The sequence below is a fragment of the Sinocyclocheilus anshuiensis genome, unplaced genomic scaffold (genome assembly GCF_001515605.1).
Source record: "Sinocyclocheilus anshuiensis isolate Anshui unplaced genomic scaffold, SAMN03320099.WGS_v1.1 scaffold354, whole genome shotgun sequence".
In the NCBI taxonomy this organism is placed as follows: Eukaryota; Metazoa; Chordata; class Actinopteri; order Cypriniformes; family Cyprinidae; genus Sinocyclocheilus; species Sinocyclocheilus anshuiensis.
Window position 1 is genome coordinate 2,295,899 of NW_015544195.1, and position 21,080 is coordinate 2,316,978.

Genomic DNA, 21,080 nt, shown 5'->3' on the forward strand with positions numbered 1-21,080 from the left:
CCTCTAGGTTTCCCCATAGCGACCCCTAGAGGACGCAGTTCGAAGTTCCCATGAAAGGGAACTTACAGTCTCACTCCACACAAAGTGGAGCAGAAATTTGATCAAAACTATTAAAAAAAATAAAAATAGCCATTTACAGGGTTCGTACGGTCATGAAAAACCCAGAAAGCTTTGGAAAAGTCGTGGAAATTTATTTTACAAATCTCTATACAATATAATGTTTAATCACGTCCTGATCTCCGTGCGGGATTGGGCATTTTGGTTTTACTCATTTTCGCAGGTTTCGCACGTTTGGAAAATTCCCGCAAACATTTATTTAATATGCAACGTAGATTAGATGAGTTAAAAAAAATCTCACAGAATATCAGATTAAGTCAATCATTTGAAAACAGCGTGAGTGGTTCAGCTGTATCGCGTCTTCTCGCTCTCTCTCTCTCTCTCTCTCTCTCTCAAAAATGTTACATAAAGACAATTAAACGGTCAGTGTAAATGAACGGGTTACTAGCAATAGCACAATGATACAAATGAAACAAACTGTGTTTTAACTTTTTTAGGTAGGCTTGCCTAAAACTTAACAGTAGCTTCTACTATTCAGGAACAAAATACTATGATGTATAAAGTCATAGATATAGATTATATTTATATATTAATCCATATTAAATATGAAAAAAGTTATTTAGTCAAGAACAGATTTGAGCAGAGTGATTTTTTTCTTTTGTTCTTTAACACAGACTGACAGACAGCAGGTATAGTAAAAGCTGCTGTCACTCTCATACCCCAAAGCTGTTTCTAAAACGAAATTCAGGTCTTGAGTTTAATTTATAATACTGGCATTTTTTTTAATGTTCATACTAAACAATGCCCACCTCTGACTCCTCTGATCCATTGCGTGGCAACACACAGCCATAAACTTTAACCGCATCTGAAAGATGAGAAAGAGCCTTTCAGTTGAGAGATCAAAACCCTGAAATAACACTGAGCAGAAAAAAACAAAGAGATGTATTATGAAAATGTATTGTCATATCTGTGTCCTTTTATGTCAGATTCTTAAATGTAATAAATTCAATCTGAATAAAAAAGCATGTTGGCTATTAACAATCAAATGAAATCACTATAAACAAAATCCATAGATGGATTTTGCATAAGTTATGTTATTGTGTGATAGGCTAACTCCTATATCGTAGGCATTCCCTCATTAAATGCGCAACGCTGACCTCATACGTCATCCGCCCGGAGCTGCTTCTGTGTACAACAGTGAGCGCAAGCTAGATTCAAGTGATTATTACGTTTTAAATATGGATATTTTTTTTACAAAACGCATCGATTTGCTACAGAAGGCCTTTGTTCACCCCTCGGAGCCGTGTGAGACACTTTTTTTTATGGATGGGCGATTTTTATTTAAGTTCTTTTGGACTGAAGCAATGCAACACCCGCTGAGTGGCATTAAACAGCTTGAAAGATCAAAGACAATTTTTAATATAACTCCGACTGGATTCGTCTTAAAGAAAATAGACATATACAGCTAGGATGCCTCGGGGGTGAGTAAAACGCAGCCTAATTTTCAGTTTTGGGTGAACTAACTCTTTAAAATTTCATTTTTCAAATATCACGGTTATTGTCAATACTGGTATATTATGACAGAGCCACACAACCCCTTCTGTGGATTAATAAATATAATCTATATCTAAAATATGTAGTACAAAATCAGGGTCTGTTTGTTATTTACCATTTGTTTTGAATGTGAATGTGAGAGAATCTTAATGAATACACTCTTTTTTTAACCCAATAATATATTATGGGCAATTTTTAACCCAAACTTAATTTAAAATGTGTTTATGTTTTCTAGGCCCAAGCTCTGTGTTTGAGCTGTTTGGCAGTAAGGACAGAGAGCGGCTGAACGAGATCCGCAGTGTAGCCAAGGAGCGAAATAAGTCCGTAGGAAACCTTTCCTCAGCTGAAGATCGAGCTGCTGTGGTGGCTTCGGCTAAAGCTGCTGTTCTACAGGCCCTGTCCAGCCGTTTCCAGTCAAACACCCCACAGCCCGATTCTCTAACCTCTCCAGCCAAAACTCAGGCTTCCTCTGAAACGCAGATGGCTTTGAATGCTTGGTCCGGTCCCACTGCAGATGCTAGCAAAACCTTTAAACCTTTTGCAAAAAATCCCCAGAAACAGGCTCGCTATGATCTGTACATCAACAAACTCAAAAAGGACGATAAAGGTGAATTGGATCAGTTATGTTTGGTGTGATTTATCCTAGACTTTGCTAATTTGGGCTTAGCTAAATATCTGATTTCTACAAATCTGATTGTAGATGCCCTGGAGTCGAGTCTGGACTCTTCCATGACGGAGTGGGAGAGATGGAGAGAAAGGGAGGAATTTGTGCGTGCTGCATTACTCTATAAGCCCAGCAACTCTTCTCTCTCCTCACGTTTCACACGTGGCAAACATGAGGATGATACAGACAGTGTTGAGGTCACACGGGATCAAGAGGTACAGAGTTACCTTCAGTTCAAGCGCTTAAGTGTACTTAGCAATAAGTTCATGAAATTTGTTTAGTTAAACTGGAACTAAAAAGGTGCTTATGGTTCAAAAATAGTTCACCATTTATTATATTTGTACTTTAATATCCACTCTCTTTTTTTAGAATGATGTGGATGACAAGCAGGCCGCTGTGAAGATGAAGATATTTGGAAAGCTGACCAGAGACACTTTTGAGTGGCACCCTGATAAACTATTGTGTAAAAGGTTCAACGTTCCAGACCCTTATCCAGGGTAAGACAGATTTTCATCATATGCTGTATCTGAAGATATTCCTTTACTATTTGAGTATATTAAGGACAAAGCAGGACAAAACAAAACAACATTGGTGATTTGCACTAATTGGAAGGAGTACACAATACAATTATGATAATTTTCAACCTCAAAGAAAATACAAGTAATGTTAATGCAATGTGTGTTTTAGTTTATTTTTTTGTACTTTCCACCAACTTTTAAATAAATACAAAATTTGATTAAAATGATTACATTTAAATTTACATTCAGTCACTTTTATTGCTTAGATATTTCTTTTTCATTTTTCTTTTCATGCTAACAATATTGTAGTAAAATTAAAGGGGTCATATGGTGCCTTTTTAAAGATCATTATTTTGTGTATTTGGTGTAACAGAATATGTTGACATGCTTTAATGTTCAAAAAACACATTATTTTTCAAATACTGTACATTATTGTAGGTCCTCTATGCCCCGCCTCTCTCAAATGCTTCGTTTTCTACAAAGTCCCTCCTTCCGACAAGCGCAGTCTGCTCTGATTGGCCAGCTGACCCAGTGCATTGTGATTGGCCGAACACCGCAAGCACTCGTCGGAAATGTAACGCCCCTTACTATAATCGCGAGCTTCATCTTTCAAAATAAATGTAAAGACAGTAAATAATGTCATTAGTTTTACTATCAGTTCAAGCCCGAAAGGGGAACAGACACAGTAATGATGCAGTACACAAGACGTGGTTAAGACAGCTGACTCCACTTTGATGCTCTTTCCATTTATCCTGTCTGGCTTGTGCAGGTCCAGTACTGTGGGAATGCCTAAAATAAAGAGAGATAAGTACTCGGTCTTTAACTTCCTGACAATAACGGATAGCAGCCAGGTCAGCAGGGAGGCCCCGAGTGCTTCCAAACCTACCAGCTCCAGCACAACCCTTCCCCATTTGACTCCAGAAGTCAATAAGAAATCCAGGTGGGACATAGCAGGGCAGGTATCTGAACCTAAAGACCCACTTCGTGCGTTCCTCAGTGAAACGCGCAGTGAAGTTTCAGCGGCCAAGCAAATCGAAGCTGGGGCCAAGAACCAGACCGACTCTTCACATGCTTCTGCTACTCCAGAGGTAACAGTGGATACTTGACTGTATTCATTTAACTCTAATTGTTAAAAAGCCTCCTAAAGAATACATTTAGAAAGTTTCTCTTTTACAGAAATAAATTTAACGCTAAAGTATTTTTAATTTAGTACTGTATACAACGTAATCTCAATGTAACAATCACGCTTTTATGCAGATAAAAGTGGCACAGTCCGATGGGAAGCAGACTGAGCCAAAGACTGATGAGGAGGAGAAGGAAGAGGACGAAGAAGAAGTGAGGCCTCCTATGGATCTCTTTAAAGCCATCTTTGCCAGCTCTTCAGATGAGAAGAGCTCATCTTCATCTGAAGAGGATAGTGAAGAAGAAGAGGTGGCCCCTCTTCAGAGCAGTGCAGAGACACTCAACCCACCCATCTCAGCTCAGATCACTCCTGCTCCTGACATCAGCAAAGTGCCAGGTATAATCTGAAGATGAGCAGCTCCACAAAAATCTCTTTCATTGATTCAGATGTCAAATTGTCATAATCGTTTATTGACTGTTTTCTCTTCCCCTCAGATTTAAAGCATCTTACAGTCCAGAGCAAGCCATCTGCTGAAACAACTACAGCACAAAATACCCAGTCCTCCTCCCATAGTGCTCCTGATAAATCACAAGGCCTGGATGAAGAGGAGTTTGGCCCCAGACTGCCACCTCCTGGTCAGTCACTGTAACCACTGCAGTAATAGTAACTTGCATTGGAGTAAATAAATGTCTAAAGCATGAATGTCACTAGATATCCTAAAATGATGGAATTGATTTCAACTAAAACCTGCAATACACTACACGATTTCCACCGTTTACACTCCGAAGTAGTTGACGCTACTTTGCTGAAAGTCAAAGCCAGTCTGAAAAATCTAAATCACGTAGTGTATGATGAAGCTTTTTTTTTTTTAGCTTCAGTCTATAATTCCATCCAGTCTGAGGAGATCAAACACGTTAGATTTTTTTTTTGCCGATCTTAGAACACATTGTTTTCATTTGTCAGTAGTCTCCTAGCAACAGTGCGCATGTTTCTGTATGAGTTTGTTGTGATCGGAACAACTTTAAAGTCTGGTAATGATCCTCAGTCGTCTAGTGTATGATGGACAGTTTGCCTCTGTCACTATTTACAAAGTCGGTAAGTGTATGATGCCTAGTGTTTTAAAAACCTGTTCAGATTTTAAAAGTCGTGTAGTGTATTCAAGCCTTTAATCACACAAGACATTGTTTCTTTAATATCTGAGACTTCTGAATATACAGGTTCAGTAATATTAGTTATTACTTTTTTCTCTTTCATCCAGGACTTTTCACTAGCCTGTCTTTTATATTAACATGACGTTTTACATTGTGTGTCTCTTTACCAGGGTTTATCCCATCTGCACACTCGCCGCAGCTGAAGAAACAACAGAAGAAAGATAAAGAGAAACACAAAGCCAAGAAACACAAAAAAGAGAAAAAGGTGGGTTCTTCTGGAGCAGATGAGCCCAGTCTGACTGCCGGACATCTTTGCAAAATTAGAAAGTACATTTAATTAAACTTTTCTTCTTTTTTTCAGAAGAAAAAGAACAAGAAACATAAGCATAAAGGGAAACAGAAGAAGAGGGTAGATGAGTCTAATAGGAGCTCAGACGACACAGTGAAGATGAAAATAGAGTTGTGTCTACTAGTGAACTGCTCCAGAGGTCAGAGCTCATATTTTTAATCATAAAGCATTTTATAATGCATCTTGTAAATGGTAAGGTTATCTTGGTATACATATTAGTAATTTAAAAGCTTGAAATATGACTATTTCTCTTTCTCTCTCTCTCTCTCTCTCTCTCTCTCTCTTAGTATAAACTCTCTCTCTCTCTCTCTCTCTGGCTTAGGTTAAAAAACATCAGGAACAAGAGATAGAATGTGTCTGAAGAACCAAGAGTGAAGATTTTGTCTTACAGAAACTTCAAGATGAATACTAATTGTGTGTGTGTGTGTGTGTGTGTGTGTGTGTGAGAGAGAGTGAGAGAGAGAGTGTGTGCGTATGTTTTGTGTGTGTGTTGGTGCATTTAAGTGTACCTAATGGCGAATGTGTTATGATTGCAGATATTTTTTAATAAATTAATAAAAAACAAAAAGGTGAGTGATTATTATATTAAAATGTCAACCAGCTTTACTCTAATTCTGTACTGTTTCATTCATTGAAATGTTGCTGACAGTTTAGGTGCCGTAAGTGAATATAAAATATTCCAGATTAATACAAATATTCCCCAGCCGACCTCGCCCAGATTTTAATTGTCTAACATCTGAATCAGAATCAGAAAAGACAGGTGTGTTTACACAAGGAATTTGTAATGGTGACAGTAGCTTATAGTGCTAAAAAAGTACAGACATAGTGCAGACATACATATAATAAAATGTAACATAACACAAACGATGAAGAGAAAACAATACATTAAAAATAATATGAATAATAATAATAGCTATGTGGCAATAAAAATGTAGAGAAAAAATACCAATAGATCTGCTATAAACCTTTACACCATGTGTAACTAAGTGTGTGATAAAATCCAACACAGTAGAAAATTAAAATATATGTATTTTGCACTTTTGTTGAGATATGTAAAATTATTTGAAATATCTCAAGATCTGGTCATGATCTGATTTGTGTCTTAAAGGGATATATAGTTGACAACAAAAAATCCTGTCAATTAATCACGTTCATCACATTTGTAAAGTGTAACTTATCTTTTACACCAGATCGAATAGCGCGCATGTGGAAAAAAATTAAGCGAAACCTATATAACTTAAATGACCAAAATGGTGTCAATACTATGCTGTTTCGGCGCGCTGTGTTAATTTCAATAACAGATTTATGAGTCCTTTCGTTCTTCACAAATATACTGTACTTCGTTTTGAATGAATAGCCTATATGTATACAGGTATATATACATTAAGTGCCGACCAATCACGCAGCGGCGCCGTGGCTTAGTTGGTTAAAGCGCCTGTCTAGTAAACAGGAGATCCTGGGTTCGAATCCCAGCGGTGCCTTTTTTTGTACCATGCACGCACAACAATACTTTTAGGTAACTTACATAACACCAGATAAAATAACAATATAATAAAACATTGCATTCAAAACGGACTAATGCGACTGGAAATGTATCGCAAAGACATTCTAGTCATGTACGTTGTAGAAACTGAGCAAAAACTTTTGAATTTAGAAACCAGTCGGTCCACAAATCTTTCAAATGACTCTAACACGATATTTGTATTGCTAAGCATGGTAAATAATAAAATGGTGCACACGCCATGATTGCCAGCGATGCATCCCTCCGTCCACAAGAGTGCAGGCGTTCACTGCCAGCTGGTGAGTCTCCTCCAGACAAACCATGAAAACAAACCAAGGCAAATTCTATGAAAAAAAAAAACTGTTTACATGAAGCCATCATAAGATCTTACACGAATGCATCCAGTCTTTTGTATTAAGATGTTACATTTAAGTTAAACATCTACGTTTACATCAGCATCATGTTATCTTGGTGTTTTGAATAATGATCTCAGCGTTATTTTGCATGAGATGCGCTCCAGTAGTCTTCGATGGACAGATGAAGTCCACTGAGCTGCATTGCCGCTATTACTTCACCATACATCTTATTACATAATTGGCACACAGTGGAACTATATGGAAGTAGTGGAACGATATTACTACTCGTAAAGATATATTGCAAAAAGAAAAGAAAAAGATGTAATGAGTAATAAGTAAACATAAAAGGCTTAGTGATCGCCACAAGAGCATTAATTAATTGATGAAGAATATTGTGTCCTGTGCTGCTGTCCCCACTGAACCTCCAATCCCGTCTCTCCTCTGAAGGTCTCTCTGTCTGAGCCTCTCAGAAAGAGGGAGAGACGCTGCTTTTGATGCTATTGCTCGAGCTAGACGCTAAACCGAGCGCAAGCGTGAAACCGACACGAGATGCGCTGCAAAATCTATCTGGATTCGGAGGAAATGAGCTGAGCTGTGAACGAGAAGAAGATGACAGTGATGATGGAGAGGATCGGGGCGATTCGGCTTTACCTTGTGAAATGGATTTGTCTACGCTGGGCTTGGGTTTGTGTGGGTAAGTAGACTTCTTAAGGATTGTGATATTATAATCGTCGTGTATTTAATAGAACAAAAGGTGCACGGTTGATTTATATTTGAGCAGTCAAGCTCTAGCTCACTTTTTATTGCATTTTACCTTTTGCAGCCCACGTGTCAGAATAATATTAAATATTTCAGGTGATTACAGGTTGAAGTATATGCGAATGGCAGCGATGACAAAGAAAGGTTAAGCGGCGCACGCAGGTTTTGCAGCATTCATACTGGGAGAACCGAGGAGGACAGATCCGAGTTTGGCTTGTTGTCATGGCACTTATAAACACGGCGGTATCAGCCTGATCTCCTCCAAGACCGACTGGCTGATTGTGTGTTTTTCTAAAAAATGTGCATTATTGTGCAGCCTTCCTGGATAAAAAAAACGCTAATGGAGTTGTTCACGTGCACACCTTCTCGTAATTAAAATGTAAACATTACGTATACCACTTACCAATTTTGCTCAGATGGTTCGCTGGTTTCCCAGGCTGGTCTATTAGTTGGTTTTAGAAATGTTTGGGACACTTTTCAGTAGGTCAGACTCGCACCTAAACCTACTGAGCACCAGCATCTTCCAGGCTTCCTTAAACCAGTCCAAAACATAATATGCTACTATATTAAGATCTGATCATGTGTTATATACTTTTCGACCTCCTCAGCATTTTGAGCATTGGTTTTGAGCATTAAATCTATGTTCACAACTAGACAGCAATGCTTTCACGGTCTGCCAAGCACTGGGCATCTGATCTCACCCATAATCTATTCCTAGATAGCACTCTAGGCTTGTTTGAGTAACACATGATCTGTTGAGGTCAGCTAAATGCTCAACAAACAACCGCAGATAAAAGAGAGTGAGAAAGAGACGCCTGCTTTTACTCAAGCAGATGCTCTCATACCAGAGACAGAAGCACAGAAAGGGAACAAATGGCTGTGGTGTATTGGAGGTGGTATCTAGTCCAGGGGTGGTGACAAAAGAGGGTTTGGTTGGGGGTGGGGGCATGTTGATAGTACCAATGACACTTAGAGCTCTTCATCTCACACACACACACACACAGACAGACAAAGGGACCTTCTTCTCTGTTTCTTTATCACTCTCACACACCCAAATGCAAGCCTTTCCCATTGACTCTGGATATTCCATGTCCAGACATGATTCCCCCACTAAATATGAGTGTGAATCACTGATATTTATACAGTGTTTCCCTTTAGAGGATGTTCCATCTGGTAAATGAAGACAATGAGGATGTTAAATTCAACTGTAATAGTTTGCAATAGTTCTGAAATGAAAAACAACCAATCCAGAATGTGCTCATTTGTGTTTATAGGAGATTTGGTAGGATTTCATTCAGGGAAAGTAACAAAGCAGACACAGAAATAATATGGGGAAGACTGCTTTGAGTTCAGGTTATTTAAGCCTCACTGCCTTATTTTCATCGGTGTAAAATTCAATGTGTTGCCTACCCTGATTAAGATTATAATTTGTGCTGTATGTATCTGGGGAAGTAAAAAGATATCAGTGAGCCTTGAGACTCAATATATCAATATCCTAAAATGATTTGTGCTCATATGCTCAGGATTCCCCTGATCTCTGTCCTGTTCTCTCACACAGAGAACGGGGTATTATTAGCTTCTTCCTTTCAGCTCCTAGACATCATCATATTATATATAGAGTAAAAGCAGTCACTGGGTGTGTGAGAGATGTGTGTTCATCCTGGAGGGTAATAAGTAAGTGTCAAGGATGGAGCTGAGGAGAGTGTTACATCACAACATGTGCTGCCATCTGTATTCAGGGATCTCATGTCATGCAAAACATAGAAATATCAGGGAATTTTATCATTGTAATTTCTAGTTCTTAAAAGGTCATGGAACTATTAAAGAGAATATTTGTCTTGTTGTTCAGTTTTAAATGTATTATATATTTGTGACCCTGGAGCACAAAACCAGTCTTAAGTCGCTGGGGTATATTTGTAGCAATGGCCAAAAATATATTGTATGGGTCCAAATTATTGATTTTTATTTTATGCCAAAAATCATTAGGATATTAAGTAAAGATCATGTTCCATGAAGATATTTTGTAAATTTCCTACAGTAAATATATAAAAACGTAATTTTTGATTAGTAATATGCATGACTAAGAACTTCATTTGGACAACTTTAAAGGCGATTTTCTCAGTATTTAGATTTTTTTTGCACCCTCAGATTCCAGGTTTTCAAATAGTTGTATCTCGGCCAAATATTGTCCTATCCTAACAAACCATACATCAATGGAAAGCTTCTTTATTCAGCTTTCAGATGATGTATAAATCTCAATTTTGAAAAACTGACCCTTATTTTTTATACCCTTATAAAAAAATATACCCTTATTATAGGTTTTGTGGTCCAGGGTCACATTTTAATATATATTATTATATAAAACCCTGTAATCACTAATGACCGGAAAAGTCAAGGTCTATTATTATTAATAATGATAGATTATATTTTTATATTTATATATATTATATGAAATATTTTTAAATCCAGTAATCACAAATGACCGGATAATTCAAAGATTATTATTATTTATTTATTTATTTTTATTATTATCTAAAAATCCAGAAATAACGAATGATTGGAAAAGTCTGGGAAATTCATGTGTCTAAAGGTCCATAAATAGACAGTTCTTTACTGTTCTTTTTTGTGTGTGTGAGACTTTAGCATAAATGAAAGGAGAAAAAAATGCTAAAGAAAACAGTTAATAGTTTATATGCTTACTTGGACTTTCTCTTTCTTCCTGGACTATTTCTGTTGCTTCCCAGGCTATTTCTTCCTTGTCTTATTGTATTTCTGTTGAGATTCGTAATCATTAGCACACACTCTCACACACGTCCCCACTAAATTGAGTATTATGTGTCAGTGCAATTCCACAGGCACTCTCTGATCCTTCTTGAGTGAGTGGATCAAATTCTTGCCATCATATATACCTCAGGAATCCATAAAGCCTGGTGTGATGCGTTGATGTCATCTCAATCACAGTGTGTTAGTAGCTGTGGTCACTCATGAGTCACTCACACACAAACAATGCACATGTCTTCTGTGTGTGTTCCTCAGCTGCCTGTGGTGGGAAAGTGGAGTTACACACCGAGAGGAGAGGAGTGATCTACAGCCCATCATGGCCCCTCAACTATCCGCCCGGAGTGAACTGCAGCTGGAATATACAGGGAAGCCGCGGAGATGTGATCACAATCAGGTAGATGCACACAAGCAGTCTCTCACAGTGGTGATTAAATGAGTGGTGACTTATTTATTTCTATTACCATGATACATAACAAAATGTCCCACCAGCATCTGTCCTGTTCATGGGGTCTGTCCCGTTCTTGTGCAAGGAATGCTGCTTTTCATGAACATCAATTAGTCACAGCAGCTTTCACACTGATAGAAACCCCATGGCCAATTGTATGACTGTATGGTATTTCCAAACAAAAAAAACAATGTAAGTGTTTTTCAAACGAATGAATTGTTTTTTTGCATTTCAGTGTTTATGAGCCTGTTTGCAAGTGCATGTTAGTTTGCGCATTCTTCCATATGAAAGTGCTTAGACTGCTGTATGACTAGAGCTGACTGCAGGGATTTTATAATGTACTATTTCTTGCCTCTCCTGCCACTGTTTTGTGTGTGTGTGTGTGTGTGTGTGTGTGTGTGGGCTTCGTCACCGCTTTAATGATATTATCTAAAAGCATGACATCATCTCTTCTGAGATTTGAACCTTGAAGTGGAAAAGGATAATAGTTCTGATAAATAGAATTTTAATTTATTTTAATCCATACTGTCTAATTACTCATTGTCTAAAAGCTGGAGTAGAGGCATTTATGCAACACTTGATCAATCTTTTTCTCAAATTGCCTCAGACAGACTGACATCTGACCCGCTCATCTAGTACTGGGATGAGATTTCTTTTGTGGGTCCCTTTTATTTTCCTGCTGATATTTTCTCTATTCACAATGCAAAAAAAAAAAATGATTCTATGTGTTATAAAGAACAATATTAACATTTGTAGTTTTTAAAGGTAATTAATGTTTTTTGTTGTTTTTTAAAGTAAGCTATAATTTATTAGGAGTTCAATTTCAAATAAAAGCTTGCTGTTTGTCTTCCAGCAAGCCAGTGTTACCTTGATTTAAATTTGCCAATTTCACAATGTTTAATACATCAAAAAATCTAAACAGTGCATAAAAACACTTGTGTAAGATCACTGAATATAAGCCATTGTTGCAATGCAGCACTGGCCTGATAGGTAAAGAGGCAGTTATGCCAACTGGCCAAAAACTGTTTGGCACTGGCCCCAGGCCATCAGGTCATCCTTATTGTTGAGACCTGTCTGAAATATTCAGAAGCTTTGCATAATGTGTATGTGCATGTCCATTTAAATGACAGCCAGAGGAGATTTGAATGTCTGTATTTTGATGACTGTAACTATACTGTGAAAGTGCTGTTTAATAATGTGTATTTTATCATATCAATTAAAATAGATTCTGCAGAGTTATTGGGTCACACAGTAGGGGTGAAAGTCATATCTCTGCATTCTGATGAATTAACCATTTATTTATTTTATTTTATTTTTAGTGCTTATTCTTGCTTATGGCTGAAATAATTGTGATATCATATTTCAGCCTCAACTATCATTAATCTTTAGGTGAAATCTGTTTACGAACATCTGAGGATGTCTTAGTCATGTTTTGCCACTCAAATGGTCATGAAACATTAGCAATTTATTGTAAAACAAACAGCAGACTTTAAGTAGAGTTTTGTAGCAAAATCTGGGGAAAAAGAGAGATAAGAAAGAGAACATAGCAATAGATATGTAATGTTATCAAGTTATTGGCTGCAAATGGCCCATTCTTCTGTAATATACTGGATGCTGATTTTATAGGGTCATTCCTATTATGTGGAAAAATCAATATGATTGTGCAATTTAAGGAGGTATCACAGGAAATACTATGATATCAATGAAACAGTTTTCCTAAGGAAAACAATTAAGAAGCACATGTAATATTTCTTAATACATTGGCATTTTTTTATTTTAATGGCATGGCAAAAAAGGCTCAAACCATCCATTTAAACCAAAGAAGCAAAAAATTAATTTCTTTGTTGTGATAGTATAAAACTTGGGATTTTTAATGTTAATATGTATATTAAGTATGTTATTAAGTATAATAATTTTAATATGATATAAATACCAATCATATGATTAATTATATACAAAATTGATATCTTATATTAAAATAGATATGATGGGCAGTTGAAAATATTCTGCAAGTATATTAGTATATTAAGTATATTTTCCAATATACTGCTCACCTTTTACACAAACAGAAGGGGTTGGTGTGGTTGCAAATGTAACCTTGAAATGAAAACGAAACACATAAAAGGGTCACATAAGGTGAAGAGGAGAAAACAGCTCTGCTATGCTTGGATAAAGTTGTTTTATTTTTTTAGAATATTAATTTGACATTTTTTTAATCTTCTTTTTATCGATTTATTGTGCCTCTGACATTTCATTTGATGATATTGTTCTAGAAGTTTTTATGTAGTATACACTATTATACAGTAGAAGTGCTGAAGCAGCAGAGATGTATTAAGCACCGTGTGTTTGCCGTGTCCAGTTTTCACAGCTTTGATGTGGAGGACACGGGGGACTGCAGGGGCGACTGGCTGCTGCTCGGCCCCACATGGAAAGCTGAGTATCGGTTCTGTGGCTCTGTTCTTCCTCCTCCCTTCATCTCCTCCAGAGGACGAGTCTGGGTCTACTTCCACTCTCAGGCTAACAGCTCTGGACAGGCACAAGGCTTCAGACTATCTTACATTCGTGGTGAGTGAACTTAGAGTGTGAATATGTTCCATTAGAGCCCATTCTGCTCTTTTGTGTTTTATAGTAAAAGTGGTTCATACTTGTGTCCTATATTCCAAGTCTTCTAATATGATAACTGTGTGAAAAACTCATTTTCTGTCATTTTCTCTACTGCCAATACTCACAAATTTAATTTATGTATGTACACATTCAATCCTGGTGCCTCACAATGCGTCATTTGTTATTGTGTCTCATAACTAATTGTCATGCAACAAGTTATAGACTTAGCATAGCATAGACTAGCGTTCAGAAGTTACTAAGATTCACTGAGATAGCGGTCACTGAGATTTTTAAAATATTTTTGAGCTAAGTGCTCACAAAGGTTGCATTTATTTGATCAAAATAACAGTAAAAACAGTAATATTGTCAAATATCTTGAATAACTATTTTATGTAAATATAATTTATTCCTGTGATGGCAAAGCTGAATTTTCAGCAATCATTACTTCAGTCTTCAGTGTCACATGATCCTTCAGAAATCAGAAATCCTTTCTGAATAAAAGTACATTTTTTCAATAAAAATAAATCATACTGACTCCAAACGTTTGAACAGTATTGTCAGACTCTGTCCCGTGTTTTGTGTGTGTTTTCTGTGACCCAGTTTCTGTCTCCCGCGTATTTCATCCCAGGTGTTTCCCATGTGTAATTTCCAGTGATCCCACTTAGTCCCTCGTCATCCTGTGTAAAAGTCTGAGTCCTTTTAGTTAGTGTTGTCCGTATTGTTTGTGAATGTCAATTCCTTGTGCTACGTGTGATTCCCCGCGACTTAAATAAACTCCTTGGTTTGTACTCCTGGTCTCCTGGTTTCCTCGTTCCATGCTCCTCACAGTAGCAAACCCGTGACAAGTATTGTATAATTGTATCAAATTTTTTTTTTACATTTTTAGGTGAACAAGACTCCAAACAAGTACAGTGGTGATGCCATATTATGCTTTTGTGTTCTAGGATTTAATATCAATTGATTGGGCATATATATTTTTTTTTTATCATACTTTATGCATTTCCTGTTGAGTTGTAATTTTTCATCAGATTTAGTTGTTTTCCTACATTAGAGCCACTAAATCACAAAGGCTGTTGCCGTGGCATATAGATTTACTGTAAGCACAGACTGACCAGGCGAATGCAGGCTATCAATAGTATATGGCCATAGAGCTGTGATGAAACGCTAATGCTTTGCAGCACTTGTTACATAATGATCTGTGCATATTTGGATTGCACTACTGTCAGTGTGTATTAGACAGATCTCAGCTGTTTATTATTTAGTTAGATCTAATATGTAGCTAATGAAGATGAAGGAGATAATTGGCTGTCGTTACTCAACTCCACGGGGCATGTGTACATGTGAGGAGTGAAATGCTGTGTTTGTGCATTTTCCTCAGAGGTGCAGTTCAATCAATAATACTGAACGGCTGTGTTTGTTAAGCTGTCATCAGGCAAACACCATCTGCAGAGTGGGTAGATTTGATTGGCTTATTTCAGCAAACTGTCAGTGTTTACGTGTGCAAAAGACTCTCTTTGTCTCTGTCTGTTTTTTATTCATTAGGTCGACTGGGTCAGAGTAGTTGTGAGAACGATGAATATTTATGTGGAAATGGTAAGTGCATTCCACGTTCCTGGCGCTGTAATGGATTGGACGAGTGTGGAGACAATACAGACGAAAGGAGCTGTGCTACCCAACCAACACCTGCCCGGGTCAGTCTGTGTCCTCCTGGTACCTTGCAGTGCTCTGATATCCAATCTACCCGCTGTCTGCCGGTGTCTCTGCGCTGTAATGGAGCCCGGGACTGTCCTGACGGATCCGACGAGGCCCACTGTCCCGAAACGTCCTGTGGAAAACGCTTAGTCAACTTCTATGGGACGTTTGCCTCACCTGATTTTTTCCGTCCAAACAGGAGCGCTGGCACAGATCTTCACTGCACATGGTTCCTAGACACACAAGTACGATAAGAACCTCATATATTCTTATTTTAGGTTGCATTAAATCACATACAGCATACTGCTTAACTGTTTTTGTTTCAGGACCCAAAGCCGTTGGTGCTGCAGGTGGATCTACAGCTGGGTGTGGGAGACTCTGTCCGTGTTTACGATGGATTGGGAGAACGTGCAGAACGCCTTCTGCAGAGTCTCTCTCACCATAATAACCACAGACGAGCCCTGCTGGAGTCGTCGCAGGGACAGATGAGCATCTTCTACCACGCCAAACCACACAGCCCTGGACACGGATTCAACGCCACCTACCAGGTCTCTCATTCTTGGTGATGCTGATAAATTATGTTCTCCATTTGCATTGACATTGTGTGTCTTGATTGAATACTTTGCAATAGTACTGTAACGGGTCGTTGTATCAAAAGATCACGTAGACCATGATCAGGGGCCCGTTCTTCGTACGTCGCTAACTCAGTTAGCTGGATTTGATTGTTGACGATTTGGCATGATCTTGGATTATTTGGTTCTTTGAGCACCCTCCAGTGCCAGCACAACGTAAGCGCTACCCTGATCCCTAGTTAAGCCCACGGAGGGCTCCTGATCCCGAGATAAACCCAGGAAGGGCTCCTGATCCCGAGTATAGCCCACGGAGGGCTCCTGTTCCCGAGTTCAGCCCAGGAGGGGCTCCTGATCCCCAGTTCAGTCCAGGAGGGGCTCCTGTTTCCGAGTTCAGCCCAGGAGGGGCTCCTGATCCCCAGTTCAGTCCAGGAGGGGCTCCTGTTTCCGAGTTCAGCCCAGGAGGGGCTCCTCGTATTCTGTTAATTGCATCCCAGGTGTTTCCCATGTGTAATTTCCAGTGATCCCTGGTGTGTCTCCTTAGTCCCTCGTCATCCTGTGTTTAAAAGTCTGAGTCCTTTTAGTTAGTGTTGTCCGGTATTGTTTGTGAATGTCAATTCCTTGTGCTACGTGTGATTCCCCGCGACTTAAATAAACTCCTTGGTTTGTACTCCTGGTCTCCTGGTTTCCTCGTTCCATGCTCCTCACAGTAGCAAACCCGTGACAAGTATTGTATAATTGTATAAAACATTTTTTTTACATTTTTAGGTGAACAAGACTCCAAACAAGTACAGTGGTGATGCCATGTTATGCTTTTGTGTTCTAGGATTTAATATCAATTGATTGGGCATATATATATATTTTTTTATCATACTTTATGCATTTCCTTTTGAGTTGTAATTTTTCATCAGATTTAGTTGTTTTCCTACATTAGAGCCACTAAATCACAAAGGCTGTTGCCGTGGCATATAGATTTACTGTAAGCACAGACTGACCAGGCGAATGCAGGCTATCAATAGTATATGGCCATAGAGCTGTGATGAAACGCTAATGCTTTGCAGCACTTGTTACATAATGATCTGTGCATATTTGGATTGCACTACTGTCAGTGTGTATTAGACAGATCTCAGCTAGCTCTATTCTGGAAAAGAGGGCGGGGAGCAGCAGCTCATTCGCATTTAAAGAGCATGCTCTAATACAGTGTTTCAGCTCCCACTTAAAATAGGCATTTTCAAAATGATATAATAAAAGATCTTTGGGGTATTTTGAGCTGAAACTTCACAGACACATTCTGGGGACACCTGAGACGTATATTACATTGTAAAAAGGGGCATAATATGTCTCCTTTAAAGTGGCAATAAAGACAGTTATGTTTAAAAAATATTTCAAATAAATGCTGTTCTTTTGAACTTTCTATTGATCGAAGAACTCTGTAAAAATGTATCATGATTTCTACAAAAACATTAAGCAACGTGGTCGTTTTTAATAATATTTATTGATAATAGTAATTGATAATAGTAAGAAATGTTTCTTGAGCAGCAAATCAACATGATTTCTGAAGGATCATGTGACACTAAAGGCTGGAGTAATGGCCACTGAAAATGAAAAAAGTCCCATCACAGAAAAAAATTGTTATATATAAAATTTTAAAATACATTGTAACAGTTGTTGTTTTTACTGTATTTTTTAATCAAATAAATGCAGCCTTCTTTAAAAAACAAAACAAAAAAAAAATTAAAATAATCTGCCACACTTTAGTAAGGACCAATTCTTACTATTAACTATATTAATACCTACGACTTTTGTCTCAATACAAAAACATTTATTTCAATGGAAATAAGAAAAACAAGAAAAACATTTATTTGCCAATAGGTTAAGATTATTTTGATTCTCAAATAAATGTATCAGTAACACGTTAGAATAGGGAACATATATTCACTATAAACTAAAAGTTTTCCCTAAACAAGCCCTTAATTTGCTGCTTATTAATAAAGAAATAAATAAAAAAGAAAAAGAAAATGTGCTTTATAAGTATTAATAAACAGCCAATATGTCAGTAAGATGCATGCTAATAAGCAACTAGTTAATTGTGTGAATTTTTCCCTAAACTTAAAGCTGGAGACCGTAACTTTTTTTGGTTCAAAATAATCAATATTTGAGCAAGCACATAACCAACCAGTGTTCAAAACTATCGCCTTACTTTAGCCCGATTCACAGCGGTTATCTTATAATAATGTTTTCTAAATTGAGTGGTACGGGTAGGTGTTCACGGGAAATTCAAGCATGCTGCTGCGTCATTACGTCACGTCTGTAAACATAAAGAAGTTGTCCCAGTGTTGTGCCAAATTCTGCACCCCTGCCAGATTATGCACCCCCTTGTTGCAACCCACGCAAGGAAGATAATTCCGCAAACTGCTGCAATTGCAGGTTTTCAAACAGAGATGGCGAAAAAGAGGCAAAATTTACGGACTGCAGCTTTAAGTGTTACCAAAAATCTTACCGACCTCCAATTTTTGAACAGTAGTGTGTATAGAAAAAAAATCAGTTCAAAAAGTGAAAAATGTTCTTGTCTTGTTAATACATTATGGTATGAAGCTACAGAGACACTATACTATGGCTATAGAGAAGCCAAACTTCCACAGTGCAGCTTTAATTAGATATCCACAAGCAAAACTGTGAAGTAATCTGTACTTACTGCAGTTTATGGCTAGGATTGATACACTGTGACACTAATAATGTTTAACCTCCGTCCCTCTCTCTGCAGGTTAAAGGGTACTGCTTTCCAGGTGAGCATCCATGTGGCACAGACGAGGGCTGTTACTCTGAGCTGCAGCGCTGTGATGGCTACTGGCACTGCCCTGGGGGGCGAGATGAGGAGGACTGCCCGCTGTGTCTGCCGGGAGAGTATCCCTGCGAGGGTGGCAGTGGGGCGTGTTACTCAGCCTCCGAGAGGTGTAACAACCATAAGAAGTGCCCCGATGGCTCAGATGAGAAAAACTGCTTTGACTGCCAGCCTGGAAACTTCCACTGTGGAACCAACCTGTGCATCTTTGAGACGTGGCGCTGCGATGGGCAGGAGGACTGTCTCGACGGCAGTGATGAAAGAGACTGTCTTGCATCCGTGCCCAGGAAGGTGATCACAGCGGCTCTGATTGGCAGCTTGGTCTGTGGGCTGCTTCTGGTCATTGCACTGGGTTGTGCCTTTAAACTCTACTCGCTCAGGACAAGAGAGTACAGGTGAGGTGATTTTCATCTTCTTTATGCCTGCATTTAAACTCGAAGCAAAATGTGTCAGGAAATAGTGATTCATGAAATCTTTTTGTTTTTAACCCAAGGTATATGGTTTTTCATGATATTCTGCTAAATGTATTTGTACTGTTATCCAAATAATTTTACCTCCATAGTAAAACCATTGCTGAAAATCTAGAAAAGCACAAGTTTATATCCCAACGAGATCAAGAAAGAAAACATGAAGAGAAAGAGGATTTACTCTCTCTTGTTTCACTTTAAACATAATTGGATCTGCAGTAACGGCCCATATGCTGCTCTGGGAGGTGAAGCACTGTTTTTCTCCAGTTAACCTTGTAAAGACACAGCAGCACCCAAAATACCTGCACTTCATCAAACTGTCAAAGTACCGCTGGTTAAGTAACAGCTCTTGGAGATTCTTAAGAGATATCCTGCCTGAATGTGTTCAGTGTTCAGTAGCTTCCCTTTTATAAAAAGCTGTTGTTTTTTCTTATATTTTTAAACGGCATCAATCAGCATCTTTGTAAAACCGCTCTTTTTGTGTTCCTCTTTCTTGTAGAGCTTTTGAAACCCAGATGACTCGACTAGACGTAGAGTTTGTTCAGAGGGAGGCTCCACCCTCTTATGGTCAACTGATAGCTCAAGGTCTCATACCTCCAGTTGATGACTTCCCAGTGTACAACCCAACCCAGGTATGTGAATATGAAATTTAATTTATATTGAGGTAGCAAATACAATTGCAATTCAAATGTGAAATTAAGGAAGGGAAATTAAAGGGATACTCCACCCCAAAATGAAAATTGTCATTAATCACTTACCCCCATGTCGTTCCAAACCCGTAAAAGCTTTGTTCATCTTCTGAACACAATTTAAGATATTTTGGATGAAAACCGGGAGGCTTGTGACTAGGGCTGGACGATATGGCCAAAATTGATATCACGATATATTTCTTAATTTCAGTCGATACGATATAATTCCGATATCGATATGAACACTATTTATCTGAAATAGAAATCTTTTGTAACATTATAAATGCCTTTATCATCACTTTTGATCAATTTTAAGCATCCTTGCTAAATAAAAGTATTAATTTCTATAATTTCTTTCCCAAAAAAATTATAAAAATTATACTGAATGGAATAGTGTATAATGTTACAAAAGCTTTTTATTTCAGATAAATGCTGATCTTTGGATCTTTCTATTCATCAAAGAATCCTGAAAAAAAAAATGTACTCAACTGTTTTAAATATTGATAATCAGCAAATCAGCATATTAGAATGATTTCTGAAGGATCATGTGTCACTGAAGACTGGAGTAATGATGCTGAAAATTTACCTATGTATGATCACAGGAATAAATTACATTTTAAAATCTATTCAAAATAGAAAGCAATTTTAAATAGTAAAAATATTTCAACATTTTACTGTTTTTGCTGTACTTTGGATCAAATAAATGCAGCCTTGGTGAGCAGAAGAGAATTCTTTAAAAAAAAGAAAGAAAAAACAACATTAAAAATCTTACTGTTCAAAAACTTTCGACTGGTAGTGTAGGCTGATTATTCTTATAGATTGAAACAAATGTGCTTCAGCCAGAAAAAAAGGGTATGAAAAGTGCTCCGAGACGCTGCAGAAAACAAAAAAAATCGAACAATAACAAAAACTGGAAATGTTGCTGGAGACAGGCTTATTTAAAATGAAAACTCATTCTC

At 37.8% G+C, this 21,080-nt stretch overlaps 1 protein-coding gene, 1 non-coding gene and 1 pseudogene across 2 annotated transcripts in view; all 3 read left to right on the top strand.

Annotated features, from left to right (window-relative positions):
- The first annotated feature begins 1,827 nt into the window (after nt 1–1,827).
- Nucleotides 1,828–5,930, top strand: LOC107696668 (G patch domain-containing protein 1-like; annotated as a pseudogene).
- An 893-nt stretch (nt 5,931–6,823) lies between these two features.
- Nucleotides 6,824–6,897, top strand: trnat-agu (transfer RNA threonine (anticodon AGU)). The gene has a single exon. It is a non-coding gene; the product is annotated as a tRNA-Thr (tRNA).
- A 291-nt stretch (nt 6,898–7,188) lies between these two features.
- Nucleotides 7,189–21,080, top strand: part of LOC107696717 (low-density lipoprotein receptor-related protein 3-like) — a 16,015-nt gene continuing 2,123 nt past the window's right edge. Inside the window, exons 1-8 of the mRNA XM_016497196.1 lie at nt 7,189–7,216; nt 7,721–7,967; nt 11,069–11,207; nt 13,618–13,823; nt 15,405–15,799; nt 15,881–16,102; nt 18,888–19,360; nt 19,932–20,064. Of these exons, the coding sequence (XP_016352682.1) occupies nt 7,883–7,967; nt 11,069–11,207; nt 13,618–13,823; nt 15,405–15,799; nt 15,881–16,102; nt 18,888–19,360; nt 19,932–20,064 (1,653 nt within the window). The 5' untranslated portion in view covers nt 7,189–7,216; nt 7,721–7,882. The remainder of the gene's footprint in view (nt 7,217–7,720; nt 7,968–11,068; nt 11,208–13,617; nt 13,824–15,404; nt 15,800–15,880; nt 16,103–18,887; nt 19,361–19,931; nt 20,065–21,080) is intronic.